This window comes from Coturnix japonica, unplaced genomic scaffold (genome assembly GCF_054131305.1).
Source record: "Coturnix japonica strain WE unplaced genomic scaffold, WE-NBRP24 Scf116, whole genome shotgun sequence".
Taxonomy (NCBI): domain Eukaryota; kingdom Metazoa; phylum Chordata; class Aves; order Galliformes; family Phasianidae; genus Coturnix; species Coturnix japonica.
This window is the reverse complement of record NW_028189019.1, coordinates 178,402-193,768: the sequence shown is the minus strand read 5'-3', so window position 1 is coordinate 193,768 and position 15,367 is coordinate 178,402. Positions and strand designations below refer to the sequence as shown.

The following is a 15,367-nucleotide window of genomic DNA, read 5'->3' as shown; positions in this document are numbered from 1 at the left end:
CCCCAAAGCAAACAGCCCGCTCAGCAAAAGGCTGCGTTTAAAATAGCAAAGTATTTGTGCTTGTTGCAGGAGCACTGCAGCGTGCATTGCTGCAGGAATCAGCATAGAGCACTGCAGTGTGCATTGCTGCAGGAATCAGCATGGAGCACTGCAGCGTGCATTGCTGCAGGAATCAGCATAGAGCACTGCAGCATGCATTGCTGCTGCATAGTCAGCATGGAGCACTGCAGCATGCATTGCTACAGGAGCAGAATCAGCATGGAGCAGTGCAGCGTGCATTGCTGCAGAAATCAGCATGGAGCACTGCAGCGTGCATTGCTGCAGGAACAGAATCAGCATGGAGCACTGCAGCATGCATTGCTGCAGGAATCAGCACGGAGCAATGCAGCGTGCATTGCTGCAGGAGCACAGTCAGCATGGAACACTGCAGCGTGCATTGCTGCAGGAGCATAGTCAGCATGGAGCAATGCAGCGTGCATTGCTGCAGGAGCACAATCAGCATGGAGCACTGCAGCATGCATTGCTGCAGGAGCAGAATCAGCATGGAGCACTGCAGCGTGCATTGCTGCAGGAGCAGAATCAGCATGGAGCACTGCAGTGTGCATTGCTGCAGGAGCAGAATCAGCATGGAGCACTGCAGTGTGCATTGCTGCAGGAGCAGAATCAGCATGGAGCAACGCAGCATGCATTGCTGCAGGAACAGAATCAGCATGGGGCACTGCAGTGTGCATTGCTGCAGGAACAGAATCAGCATGGGGCACTGCAGCGTGCATTGCTGCAGGAGCACAGTCAGCATGGAGCACTGCAGCATGCATTGCTGCAGGAACACATTCAGCATGGAGCACTGCAGCGTGCATTGCTGCAGGAGCACAATCAGCATGGAGCACTGCAGCGTGCATTGCTGCAGGAGCACAGTCAGCATGGAGCAACGCAGCGTGCATTGCTGCAGGAGCACAGTCAGCATGGAGCACTGCAGCGTGCATTGCTGCAGGAGCACAATCAGCATGGAGCACTGCAGCATGCATTGCTGCAGGAGCACAATCAGCATGGAGCACTGCAGCGTGCATTGCTGCAGGAGCACAGTCAGCATGGAGCAACGCAGCGTGCATTGCTGCAGGAGCACAGTCAGCATGGAGCAACGCAGCGTGCATTGCTGCAGGAGCACAGTCAGCATGGAGCACTGCAGCGTGCATTGCTGCAGGAGCACAATCAGCATGGAGCACTGCAGTGTGCATTGCTGCAGGAACACAATCAGCATGGAGCACTGCAGCGTGCATTGCTGCAGGAGCACGGTCAGCATGGAGCACTGCAGCGTGCATTGCTGCAGGAGCACGGTCAGCATGGAGCACTGCAGCGTGCATTGCTGCAGGAATCAGCATGGAGCACTGCAGCGTGCATTGCTGCAGGAGCACAGTCAGCATGGAGCACTGCAGCATGCATTGCTGCAGGAACAGAATCAGCACTGAGCACTGCAGTGTGCATTGCTGCAGGAGCACAGTCAGCATGGAGCACTGCAGCGTGCATTGCTGCAGGAATCAGCATGGAGCACTGCAGCGTGCATTGCTGCAGGAGCACAGTCAGCATGGAGCACTGCAGCGTGCATTGCTGCAGGAATCAGCATGGAGCACTGCAGCGTGCATTGCTGCAGGAGCACAACTGGCATGGAGCACTGCAGCATGCATTGCTGCAGGAGCACAGTCAGCATGGAGCACTGCAGTGTGCATTGCTGCAGGAATCAGCATGGAGCACTGCAGCGTGCATTGCTGCAGGAATAGAATCAGCATGGAGCACTGCAGCATGCATTGCTGCAGGAACACAGTCAGCATGAAGCAACGCAGCGTGCATTGCTGCAGGAGCACAATCAGCACAGAGCACTGCAGCATGCATTGCTGCAGCACAGTTAGCATGGAGCACTGCCACGTGCATTGCTGCAGGAGCACTATCAGCATGGAGCACTGCAGCGTGCATTGCTGCAGGAACACATTGAACATGGAGCACTGCAGCGTGCATTGCTGCAGGAGCACAATCAGCATGGAGCACTGCAGCGTGCATTGCTGCAGGAACACAATCAGCATGGAGCACTGCAGTGTGCATTGCTGCAGGAATCAGCATGGAGCACTGCAGCGTGCATTGCTGCAGCACAATCAGCACAGAGCACTGCAGCGTGCATTGCTGCAGGAGCACACAGCCCTGGGCAGCTTCATGCTCCTCTTATGCTGCAGACCACAAGCAAGTTTTTAGATCCATCTAATTTTGAGTTAATAAAAGAGCCCAGCTCGATTTACAGCCTCGTGCTGGCAGCACACGCAGCTTGCATCTGTGATATAAAGCAACAGCTCTAGGTAAGGAGCAGGCTGAGATTACTTTGTTCAGAGCAGACACTTCGTGGCTGTGTTACCCCTTAAATCAAAAGGAGAAGGCAGCATTCCCTGCCAGTGCCCGGCTGTGCTCCTTTGTGGGTAGTTCTGCAGCCCTGATCATGTTCCTAAGAAAGGAAAAACCTTCCCTCCCCGTCCCCCCTGCTTTGGAAAGTGGAAACTGCCTCATCATGTGGGAACAAACAGCTCAGGAAAGCAAAAACACAGACGTGGTTTGTAAGAAACCTGGCAGTGTTGGAGGAACTGCAGAGACGGCCCCATAGGCTGCAAGTGGTTGAGCTGCTGCAAGGCCCCTTGTAGAAGGGGTGGGAGCAATCTGTGCCCCATCAGCAGCATCAAAATGTAAGTGCACCCTCTGCAAAGCCTGCACCCAGCTGCTGCTGCAAACCTGGAGGCGTCGCTCTCAGCCTCAGAGCAGAGGGGAAAGCCACGCTGCTGCAGATCCTGAGGTGCTATTTCTTCCTGCTAATTGCTGCTGCAGCCAATGGGGTGGAAATCCTAACGCAGCACCACTTGGAACGGGCGCTCAGCGGAGCAGATAACGCTAAGAAATGGGAGAGCTGCTGCCAAAGCTCAGTGCAGCTCCGCAGCGAGCAGCCAGGTGGCCCAGCTGCTGTTGCTGAGTAAATTGGAGCATTGAAAACAGCCAACGCGAGTTGAAGTCGCTTATCTCCACTACGGACGCATGAAAGCAATTCTTATCCTCCTCCCTACAAATATACATTGAATTGGATCTGAGTTCTTTAGTGAAATTCGCTGCAGAGCTGGATGGAGCAGAGCCAGCAGCTTCCAGTGCACCGTGCACTGCGGTACGGAGAGACAGCACAGGAACCAGCAGCTGCAGGGCAGCACCCTAATACAACACAGCCCTGTGCTGATGAGGAGGGTGAGGAAGGCAGCGGGGTTAACACAGAGGGAAGGACAGAGAGGAAGGCAACAGCACAAAGCAAAGCTCACGGTGCTGCCAACACTGCTTGTCCTGCTGTTAAAGCACTGTGCAATGAGTGGAAGCGGGTGTTGCAACAGCCCCTGCGCTGCAGCAACCACTGAGGGGTCGTTTGTAAACCCAGTGCAAAGGGATGGCAGCAAAACAGAGGAATTATCCCAAAGGAGCAGTGATGGAAAGCAATCCCTGTGCTGGAAAAGCCCTGCAGCACACAGAGCACTGCAAGGCTGCAGGGAGCTCTGCAGCAGAGCAGCACAACCCATCCCAAGGGCCAGCCCTCCCCAATGCACTGCAGTGCAGATGGATGCTCCGGGCACAGGAGCTCCTCGTTAATAACTCATTAGCCAGAGAAGCACAGCTCCTAATTAATACCCCCGGCAGCAAGAGGGAATGCAAACACGTTCTCCTGCACCAGCGTTTCACACATTGGCCCTTTGGCACAGGTCGCCATGAGTTTGCTGTGGGATTTAGTGCACAGGTCCAGCATTGCTGGAGCATCCGGGCTCTTATTTAGCAGAGAGGGGTCTGGAAAACTGGCCAGAGCCATTTCCATCTGACAGACAAGTGTCTGCTCCGCTTCAACGCGCACACGTGCTTCCAATGCAAAGCAGAAATGGCCCCTCGCGGAGCTGGCAATGAATCCCAGCCATAGGAATGATAAAGGCTTTAACTTACAGGAAATGCTGCTATTAAATAATATTTAAGTCTTAATTATATTTTAAAACAGCCCATTTTGTAAAAAAAGAAGTTCTGTTATAGTGCTTTTGTAGTTAAAGGTCTGTCAACATTTCCATTTTAAACCTTCATTTCTAGGGGGTTTATAATTTGGTCATAAAAATTCATTCTAGGCTGGAACTTGGCATAGAGGGGCTCAGCCTAGGAGCAATATTTTTTATTATCCAATTTGGTTGAAATTGGTTTGGCCGTTTTTAAGTTATAGGAGTGTAAAAAATAAACGTTGACTGGTTTCAGATGCCTTCTCCAGCTGATTACTGTTCCAAATTAGCTCCTCTCCCTACCTCCAAAAACACCTTTGTGATAGAAGGGGGGGGATCATTCCCAACACACACGACTTGCAGTTCAGATGAATGCACGTTTGGTTTCAGTGCTAACAACCCCAGGGCTGCTCTAAGAGAGCCCCTCCTTCCACTCTGTTCAATGTGCAGCCTCTGCTATGTGCGCAGGTACCGCAGCTGTGTTAAGGGTTGTAATTGCAAATAAATAATTAACACAGCCAACCTGCATTCCTGGGAAGTGATGGAAGGCCTTTTAAAGCGAGATGTTTCTCAGCAGAATTTCACCTCGGCCCGACGTTGGCAGCTGTAGATAAAGGGCTGCAGATGTGGTGTGAGCGGCGGCGGAGCCGCAGACAGTTTTCCTTTCCATTTAAAACACAGAGAAGAAAAAGAACTGTGCTTTATGGCTCTGCTCTGCAAAGCACAAGGGTGCAGCACAGCCGTGGCTCTGCATGTTAAGTGTAGGAGGGGGATATCTGTGCCCACGCATAAGGAAAAGCTCAGGGAAGGGTGATATCTTCGCTCTGTTGTTCCCATCCATCGTTTCCCATCCGTCATTTCTCACTTTGGCTGGATGCAGACACAGCCCTCAGGGCTGCTAAGGGCTCATGGATGGATGGGATCTGCTACACATGGGACCCGTGTGTGCCCCCTGGTGCCCCATGGCACTGTGTCTGTGCCACCCCACGGTTGTCCATCCCCACCAGCCCATTGGCGACAAATGCTATCAGCTGCTTTCCTGCTTAATTAGCTCAGGTTTCAGCTCCGACCTCATTAAACCTGTGGCTGCCGGGAGCCTGAGCTCTCTAGGAAAAGCAGCTTGTGCCCAAACCGAGCTCTGCTCATTCCCAATGCCAGGACAGGAACAATTCCTACATGAGGCCGGGGTGCCATAACTCTGCTTAACAGCCATTTAAATTCTGCCTGCTCTCACAGCAGTTCGCCAATGGGGCTGACGTCGCTCGAAGATTTGATTTCAACCCTCTGAATTTCCCGTGCAGCCTTTCAGCAGCGCCAGGAACGGAGCCTTGGGAGGCAGACCCCAGCAGGGCTGTTAAATCAGCACCAAGAATGAAAGTGGAGAACACTCAGCTGTGAAGCAGATGGATGAAGGCTCTGCTCCCCCTGCACACCTCCCTACCTGCTGCGCTCCATCACTCTGAATCCAACCTGCCTCCATTGAAGGTGTTCAGCCTCTGCAGGAACACAGACCGTGCTCAGTCCTTGTGCTGCTCCCTGCCTGATACTGGGACAAAGAAACATCAGCGTGAATACAGCCCTGAGCATCCCATAGCACCAGAACTATGCATGTCCCAGGCCACGACAAAGTGAGACCCTCAGCAAGGAGAGCTCGACACTATGATGCTCCTCGGGGGGGTGGCTGCCCATTTCTTCCCCCTTTCTGCCTTGTATGAAAGGAATAATCCATATTCGTTTGGATTATACAAGCCACAAAACACACCTTAGCTTCGGTCCCACCCTGAACCAATCGCTGAAGCCGTTTGTTGCCTCGTATATTACAAAGCAATAGAGATTTAAGGGATAATGGTCATGGTGGCAGAGTATACAAAGCAATAAACTGCTTTTGAGGTTGGTTAAATGCCAAGTGATGCTGAGGCCTCAATGCCATAAACATTATTTCTATTATATGACAAGATAAGAGGATACAATAAACCACAAAGAAGAAAAATCATTGTCTGGCCTCGTGAAAGTTCTGGGCTTTGCGTTTCTCGGACACTGCACGAGCATCACCTCGGTGCCATGGGCTTAAGGGGAATAAATTGTTAAATTAAGGGTGGGTTTAAAAAGCAAACGATTGTTTGAGGAAATGGCCTGGATAACTGCAGAGCTGAATGAGGACACAGCGGTGATTTGTGGCGCTTCTGAAGAGGGAAATGATGCGGGGTGTGAGGGCAGGAGAAGCTTTGCTCTGTGTAGAATCACTTGGTGTGATGGGCCTTCCATCTGTCCGGGCATGGGAGCAGACCAAACACTTCTGTTAGTAAAGATGTTCCTCTATTGTGATGCTTGGTCAGGTCTGGAGCACCCAAAGCTCCTTGGGAGGGAGCAGAGCAGCCAGCAGTGCCTTGTTGCCCACCCTGAGCACGGTGAGAGGTGCTGGTAGTGCTAGAGGGGGAAATGGACCCTGATAGAACCCCCTGGCTGCCCCACAGCCCAGCAGCACCCGCTGCCTTCCTCCCTTACAGACCATGGCTCTGGATGCACAACAGCCAGTTTTAATTACCCTGTATTAATGAGTCAGAGCTGTGTTGTTACCCAGACCCTGCCATACCTTCCAGCTTCATCAGCAGTGGCGGCTCGCTCACACAGGGCTGCGCTGAGGTTGACTTTCATCGCTGCACAATGAACGGCACGAGGAGATTTTGAACAACAATTAGCAGCACACAACACCTCATTTTGCTTAATGAGAGCCTCAGTGCAGGCACAGCCCTGTGCAGGAGGAGGCAGCAGCCTCCTACAGCCTTGTAATGCACATGGGGTGGGGGGGTCAGGGAGGAACACTCCCATATCTCCCCCTATAAGTGCCCACCCCACGACCTTGGGAAGAATCCATTTTAAAAGCAATGCATGGGGCGCATTTAGAAGTCAGCTGCGTGGCAGCAGTGGCGCTGTTGGGAAGGGATGGAGCACACGAGATCCCAAAATAACAGCCCTTAACAGACCTAGCAACCACAACATGTTTACGGCCCCCCCGGAGCCCCATTGGCAGCAGTGATATGGGGGGCATGGAGAGATCGGCGCAGCTATTTTTGGTGGCTGCTCCCATTTCCCCCTCCTTGCTTCCCTGGGAATTCAGTCCTATGGGCTCCTTCTGCTCAAAGCAATGAAGGGAAAGCAGGGAAAAGAGAAATAAAGCCCAAAAAATGGGATGGTGTGAGGTATAGGGGGAAGGAAGCAGCCAATGGCTCAAAGGAATGGCACAGGGAAGCAAAAGAATTCTTTTGCCTTTAAGCTGAAGTGGGAAAATCACCCCTGGCTTCACAGTAATTGCCTTCAGTCTCCTGCTCGGGTCAGCCTGGCTTTGCTCTCCCTTCTCACGTCACCTTTGGTGCTGCTGTGCATCTCAATGCAGAGCCCACATGGGGAAGGACACAGCATTCAGAGTGGAACAGCAGCGATGACCACTGTGTGGGATGGAGGCTGAACCTACTGCAGCTGCTTGGGGCCAGGGCAGCACATCAGAATCCCCCTGAAAATGGGGGATGTATCCAAAGCAGCAGGAGCCTGCAGGGACCAAAACACACTGATGGAAGAGATCAGAGGTCTGGAAGTGAAAGGAACAGAGATATCAGAGCCACGGCAAAGGGACACGGCCAGCAGGCACTGCCCCACACATGGTGAACCTAATGACCAAAGCAGCTCAATATCCAGCACAGCCCCCAACTCAGCAGTTCTTGTATAGAAAACACACCCAAAGGTCTTATAGAATGAGAGAAATGATTGAATGCTGCAGGAGAGCCCAGGAGAGCTGAGGGCACAGCACTGAGCACAGGAGACACAGGGACTTACAGGGGCTTTGTGTGCAGTCTGAAGGACTGCAAAGGGTGACTCCATCGGTCTGCAAACACCCATTGAGATTTGCTAGGAAGGATTTTCTGTCTAACAAACAGAAATGAAGACGATCTGCAGCCCCGGGAGCTGCAGAAGAGCAGGTTGAGACTGGAAATAAGGCAATTCTTTCCCCACCAGAGAGAGCAATTAACTGTTAGAACAACTTAACCGAGGGCTGCGGTGAATTTTCCATCAGTGGAAATAGTTTAAATCAAGCTTGGATCATCATTATTTCATCCATGCTCTGCTTTGAACGGGTACTGAAGGACGTTCCAGGAAGCCGTGCGCGAGGTCAGGCTGGATCACAATGAATCACAGCGGGATGAATTACCTGGATTCCAACATTTCAATATTAACATGAAGAATTGTCAGAATTACCCATAAGCAGCAGGCTGGAACAGCGAAAGGAGGAAGCAACCACCTTTATATGTCATTTGTGGGAGATTGGGGGAGATTAAATTTAAATACATTGTTGTTTGCCTTAATTGCTTGTTTGAATCCGATTTTAAGGTTGTATGATTGAGGCGCTCACATCATTAAGTGCTCAAATGCAGCTAATACATTTTATAAATGACTTGCACAATTTCACAGGCAAAGAAGTTTAGGATAAAAAGCAGCCGACAAAGAAAAGAATAGGGAGGAAGATCAGCTGCACGTGGATGGGGATGGGAGCAAAGAGCAGCAGAGCTGAAGTGCTGCTGTTTAAAGAGCCCCCAGTCCTCAACACTGCACATTTTAAGATCTATTTCTTTGACCCAGTTCTGCAGCACAAAAAGAAATGTCACAGTATTGGCATGGGATGAAGCATTATCCTTAAGTTCAACTCTGAAGGAGGGTGGGGGGGACCCAGTGCTGGTCAATGGGATGGTGACCAGCAGCACACAGCACCAGGGGCCTCATTGGAGGCACTGAGCCCCCTCCTCTCCATCCTAACAGTCTCATTTTGAGGTCAGAAACGCTATAAAACAAACCATCCCAGCTGCCCACACAGGGCTGTGCTGGTTCCTCCCAGTCCCCATTGCAGCAGCACACACAGGGTTGTGCAATGCACTGCTCCTCCCACCAGCACAGGACTGGGCTGGAGCTCACTCCTAGCACTTATATTTTACACCAACACTTTGCACAGATGCAGCCTGCTCCTCTATATCACCTACAGAGCTACAATTCCCCATTGCAGCAGCACACACAGGGTTGTGCAATGCACTGCTCCTCCCACCAGCACAAGATTGGGCTGGAGCTCACTCCTAGCACTCGTATTTTGCACCAACACTTTGCACAGACACAGCCTGCTCCTCTATATCACCTACAGAGCTAAAACTCCCCATTGCAGCAGCACACACAGGGTTGTGCAATGCACCGCTCCTCCCACCAACACAGGATTGGGCTGGAGCTCACTCCTAGCACTCGTATTTTGCACCAACACTTTGCACAGACATAGCCTGCTCCTCTATATCACCTACACAGCCATAATGCACAATGGGTCTTTATTCTCCCTTCTATTTTGTGGCAGCAGACAACAGCATTTTGGTCTCTGTATAACACAACTGATGCTCTGCCCACCTGAACAGCCCTGCAAGGAGACAGCAGTTCTATGAGCATCCATGAACAGAGCTCAGCGTGTGCTCCGCAATGGAACAGAATGGAACACACCACAAAGCACAGCAGGTTTCATTACGTCGAGCGCCGGCGCTGGCTCATAACTGGGATTTACACACTGCAAATCCTCCGATCTGATTACCTCCAGTGCTCACGTAAAACACCGCCTTTAAACTCTTTGCCTCAGTGATAAAACAGCCACTTTGATTCACAGCGACACGGTGATAATAAAGCACGGTGGAAGGGTACCTGTCCGCAGCCGGGGGCGTTGCACACGAAGGGTCTGTCGTCGCCCATATTTCATGCAGCTCCGTTATGCTGGGGAGAGAGAAGAGGAAATTGTTAAATAAGAGCAAGGGGGGGGGATAAATTAATTAATACCCAGAGCAGAAGCAGCTCCGTGCAGGACTGTCATTGATCAGGGAGGAAGGGGAGATCCCTCTGTATTGCTATAGGGGAACAGAGAGCAAGCCAAGGTGTGCAGAGGGCCCCATTGGTTTTTATGTATGGGTAAAGTGCTGCCCTATAGGCAAAAGGCCATTGGGAACCACATGGGGCTGCCCCACATTGAGCCCCACATTGAGCCCCACACAGCCTTGCCATCGGTCACCCCTTCATCCCCATACTACAGCCATGATCTTTGGGAGGGGGGGGTTAAAAACCCAAACGTGTGAGCACGAAGGGATGGAATAAATCCAAGCCCTCTCTATGCTCGAGTTATATTTTCAATGGGAGAGAGCTGAAATTTGTCATTTAATTAATTAAGGGATTATAGGAGTGGTGCTCCATTTTACAAGGCAATAATCCGGCTCCCTAGTGGGTAAACTACGAGGCTGATGGCAGGGGCAGTTTATCACTGAATACAGCCAAGGATAACAAAACACTCGCTCCTATTATGCTCCGAGTGAAGCCACTCTTATTAATAAGAAATAAGAGTAAATAAAGCCACCCCCAGATCCAAGGAATAAGCGTTTCCTCCACCCACTGCTATTTTCATCGTGGGGTTTTTAAAAGCCACCGTGCAGCAAACGTTCTTTGCTTTGCAAAGAATGTTACGGCTGCTCCAGCAGCTGCTGAGCTCCGGGTTGGGTGCAGGAGCAGAAAGCAAAGCAGCCGGAATGCATCCATGGGGACACAGCAATGGGGGGGGGGGGCAATGCTTTTAGGGGCTGTGTATGGGAAAGATGCAACTTTGCAGTGCACGTGGGGTGCAGAATGGTTCCTTTTTGCTCCAAATTGATGTTAAAGGAGGAATAAAGAGATTCTTTTGTCATTTCCAGCTCTGGGTGTTCCAATCCCTGCAATACCCAAAGCTGTGTGAAAGCAACCGCCCGTTCGTCCCCATACAAAAGAATGGGGGGACCCCCACAGCACCAGGGTTTGGATTTATGGACAATAGCAGCACCTACACAGACCCACAGCCGTCCTAAATGGAATGGGACAGCAGCCAGAATGCTCATAGAATGGGATAAGAATGACTGTAAAGATGGATAGAAATATCCCGGCACCACCAGGAGCCCCTGAGGGGCAATGGGGCACTGGGAGGTGACAGCACTGTGCAGGGAGATGCAATCCCAGCATAGGGCAGAATGTGTCCCAGCATAGGGCAGAATGGGTCCCAGCATGAGACAGCACAGCAGCTGCTCTGAAGGCACATAGAAGATGAAGCTTTACCCACATTGCAGCCTCAAGCAGGGAGAGATGGAGAGGTTGAACCTTCCACTGCTCACATTGACTGTACAGCACTACATATGGTGGGGCTGGGAGGGATCTCACAGATCCCCCAAGCCTTGCAATGAGCTGGTTGCCAACCACAATGTCAGGTAACAGGGTGCCCAGGGCTCCATCCATGGCCATGAGCCTCCAGGGATGTGGCACCCACAGCTTTAAAGGAGAAGGGAAGCAGAAAGCTCTTTGTGTCACCTGCAATCACAGCCCAAAACAGCATCTAACATCCCCACTGAGCTGAGCAGAGCACTGCAAGGCAAGAGACAGTCCTTATGGCCACCCAGTCACTGCTCATCCTGCAAGGAAAGAATAAAGGATAACAGCTCGGACACACAGCACACTTACAGTGCAGTACAGGGGCTGCTAAAACTCTGCCATTAGGATACAGAGCAATGGAAGGGCTGAGAACTGCTGTCCTGGGCAGCCTGGATCTCACTTTGTGCCTGTCATCCTCACCCATAGGAAGCACGGAGGCGTTGGAGCACACAGGCTGTAGGCAGCATTGTCCATCACACTGAAGGTAGAAGCAAGTCATTATTTCCAGCCTTCCCACTCCGCATTTAGTCACTGATTTGTGCAGGCTTTGACAAGTTGCTTCCCCTCCCTCCAGAGCCGGGGGCACAACTTTGCACTTGTGGGGCTCAGAGGTTAATGTCTGAAAAGCATTCCTGGATGGAAATAGCAGCACGACCATCCTAAGAGCCTGGAAGCTGCCCTTAGAGCACAGGCTGTGAGGGGACCTGGATCCAACAGGGCTCCCAAACTCACCCCCAGACCCAAAAGCTGCCAGGCCAGCCCACATTGCAGCAGTGATGCTGCCCCAGTGCTGAGCCAGCATTAAGGGCACCCTGCTGTCAAACAGCTCAGTGCTGGAAGCGTTTAGAAACTGCTTAAGTCACCCTTGTAAGCGCATGGTTGTATGGAATGAGGTTGGGGATGTATCTGTTCCATCAACAAACAAGTCTGATTGTTCAACACGTGGCATAATTATGGGGAAGGAGCTGCTGTGTCTCCCAAGGCAGCCAATAACGCACTGCTAAGGAGGTTGGAAATCTGTCCATCCCACCCTCTGCCTTCCCAACAAGAACAGCACGAGCTCAGCAGAACCCAAAGCCCACAATGTGAATTAAAGCTGCATGAGAAAGGAAAGAAACGGGTCAGCCATCGCTGCTGGGGGCTCCAATGGGCCAAAGTGAAATGCAAAGCAAACCAAAGCAAACCAAAGCAAACCTGGTGCTGCTGTGGGCTCTGCCTGCCAGCTCCATCCCATGGCACATCACACAGTCGGGGCTGGCAGAGCAGCAGCAGGGTTTGCTCGTTCTTTAAAGGCAGACGGAATAGGGCTGCTATGCACATCCATGTGCTCAGATTTATATCACATTTAGTCAGGATAAATTGCTTCAATAAATTCTCTCCTTAAGAACAGGCAGAATAAGCAGATGATTGGATACCAGGAACACAATCCCATCCCTCTTCCCGCGGCGTGGGTCGGTATTTCACTGCTTTGATGATTTTTAGCATGTTGGGAATGGTGAGGGGAAGCAAAGAGATGCAGACAGATTACCAACGTGTGCTTCAGAGCTCTGTGGGCAGATAGAGCCCATAGGAAACTGAAAAGCCACCTCCAAGCAAAGCACACTGTGCTGCCACAGCTCAGGTGTGAGCTGCTCTCACCCTACTAACAAGTATGGACTGCCTGCAAGATGTAAATCCAAAGCCACACTGCACAGCAGCACTCAGAGCACCATGCTGCATAGCTGTGCATCCATGGGATGGACAACATCAACACAAGGCCTGGCTTCCAACAGTGCATCTATGCAGCAGATCTCATCCCTACCTTCAGCTGCAGCCTGTTCCTCACTAAAGCAAGTGGAGCCTTGCAAAAGGATGCTCCCAAAGGCAGGACTGCACGTCTCTCCACTGCTGACCACTTCAGTTCTTACCTAAGGGTGTCAGCGCTGACAAAGCTGACTTTTTCCCAACGTTAAGCTCAGATTATTGCTCTGATGAAGGAAAAAACTGGACACAACCTACTTTTGTTTTGAGGCTTTGGAAAGTCTGAGTCAGGAGCAGTGCAGACACTGCATCAGTTCTGTGTGCAACCCAGCAAGGCTGCAGGCTGCTCAATAGAGCACACAGCAGAGCCACATGGAACTTGGCAGCATAATTCCTTTATGAAGAATGGAGAGAATTCAAATGAAAATATCAAATCAGCACCTGCGGAACTCAAAACCATGCAAAATCCCTGCGGAACCATTGGGGTGTAAATGGAAAATCCACCACAGGGATGGCGAGTCCAGAAGGTTGGGCTCAATGATCTGACGTGGTCTTTTCCAACTATAATGACCCTATGAAGCAATGGGAAGGCAGCAGATAGAAGAGTTCTAACCCTAATCCAATGCCATCCCCTCCTGCAGGTCTGCAGATGATGCTTCATTCCCCCCTGCTGCTGCATTCAGTGCTCATTGATCTGATAGGGAAATGCTGCCCTTCCCCACCATTACCACCCAACCCCCTGCATCCCCCCCACCCATATCCACCCCCATCCCCTGCTGCCCCCCCAGCACTGCAGCACACACCAAAGGTGCCATTCTGGGTATTGAAGCCCAAGGGTTGGGGCTGTGTTGCTGGCCTGGCAGTGAGCTCATTTCACTTACCTCAGCCATCAACATTTTCCCCTATTTTAAAAAGTTTCATTCTTCCTGCAGATATTAAAGCCAACCCCATATGCTGCTTTCCCCCCTGGTAAATCAGTCCATAAAGCAAAGTGGTCCCAAAGCACGTTAACTAACCCATTAAGAACAAAACCAAGCCCGTTATCCTCGTCTAGACAGACACCTAGGGGTAATATTTTAACTCCCTTAAAACGAATTAGATGTACTACACGCATCAACAGCAGCAATGAAAGACCAGCCTTCCTGAACAGGATTTCCCCCAGGACTGTGCTGGCACCTCACAGAACCCATTTGAAACAACTTCCATTTGGAAACACTTGAGGAGATAAAAAAAAAAAGAAAAGCAGGATGCAGGTTTTCCAAAGCACTTCTTGGCATTTATGGGCCCTTTCATCCGTGATGCTCTGCAGCTTTTCAGATCAGCTTTAAACTGAAGCGGGCTGGAGCCTCAGGACGTGGTTTTGGCTGCAGTGTTGGTTGGGCAGCTCTTCTTTGGTGCTGTTTGTTACCTACCAAGGGACACTTGCACATATATATCTCACTGCAAACATCCCATCAGGTTCCTATGATGACCCTGATCTGTGCCACGATGCAGGCAGGATTCTGTTTGTAAAGCTGTTACAGACCAGCTCCAGCCAACTGCCAACGAGGAGTCAAGGTTGGAAAGCAGCGTGAAGCCGGGATCTGCAGATACATTAAAGTCAGATGGTTTGCAGAAGTAATGAGCAACCACAGCCTGGAGACCAGGATGCACATCAGCCCCATAGAGCTGCTCCTGCTGCCCCACATACAACCCATATCCCTGTATCACTATGGGACCACAAACAACACACATTTCTTCTGCACAGCCACTGAAAACCTTCCCTTCCATCTTCAGATCCCCAGCCACCAAGTGCTGAATGCTGGGGGACAGGGCTGCTATGAAAAAAGCTCTAAAAATAAGGCTCTATTGTTGTGCTTGCATGTGACTATTGTTATTGCAGGAATGCCTGTGCCCAATGCTCTCACATCTGCGTCTTGCAAAACAAGCTGAAATACTTCAAATCCCATTGAATCGCGGGGTGGATGCAGAAATTGTTCTGTTGCAAATGTGCCAGCACAGCCTCATAGCACAGCCCCGCAGCACGGCCCCACAGCACGGCTCCCCAATGCACTCACTGGTTTCCCAGCACCAGCACATTTATGGTTCATTCCCATAAATCAGAAGGATAAACTTTACATTAATGAGACCACAAAATTAAAGCATCGAGGTTTGCACCGGCTATGAAACAAAACCAAAAGAGCTGGGGAAGCTGCCTCCTAAAAATAGGCTGAAAGTGGAACAGAAAACTAAAGCAAATGGCACGCTCTGATGTCTGTGTGTGTGTGTGTGTGTGTGTGTGTGTGTGTGTGTGTGTGCACTGCTGCCATTCACTTGCCTGAAGGATGAGCTGCAGAAGCACTGGGGATGGGGAT

General features: G+C 51.0%; 1 protein-coding gene across 7 annotated transcripts in view; it reads right to left on the bottom strand.

Moving 5' to 3' along the window:
• Positions 1–15,367, bottom strand: part of LOC107306968 (cyclic AMP-dependent transcription factor ATF-7) — a 52,084-nt gene that overhangs the window by 26,169 nt on the left and 10,548 nt on the right. For 5 of the 7 annotated variants that reach the window (XR_014941804.1, XM_015850392.3, XM_085535323.1 and 2 more), the window contains one exon: positions 9,759–9,827. Coding sequence is in view for 6 of the 7 variants with exons in the window: in XM_015850392.3 (XP_015705878.1) it covers positions 9,759–9,806 (48 nt within the window). In the remaining variant the exon portion in view is untranslated. Of the gene's footprint in view, positions 1–4,563; positions 5,020–9,758; positions 9,828–11,582; positions 11,734–15,367 lie in introns of those variants that run through there. The other 2 variants (XM_032441633.2, XM_032441634.2) reach the window with 2 other exon arrangements.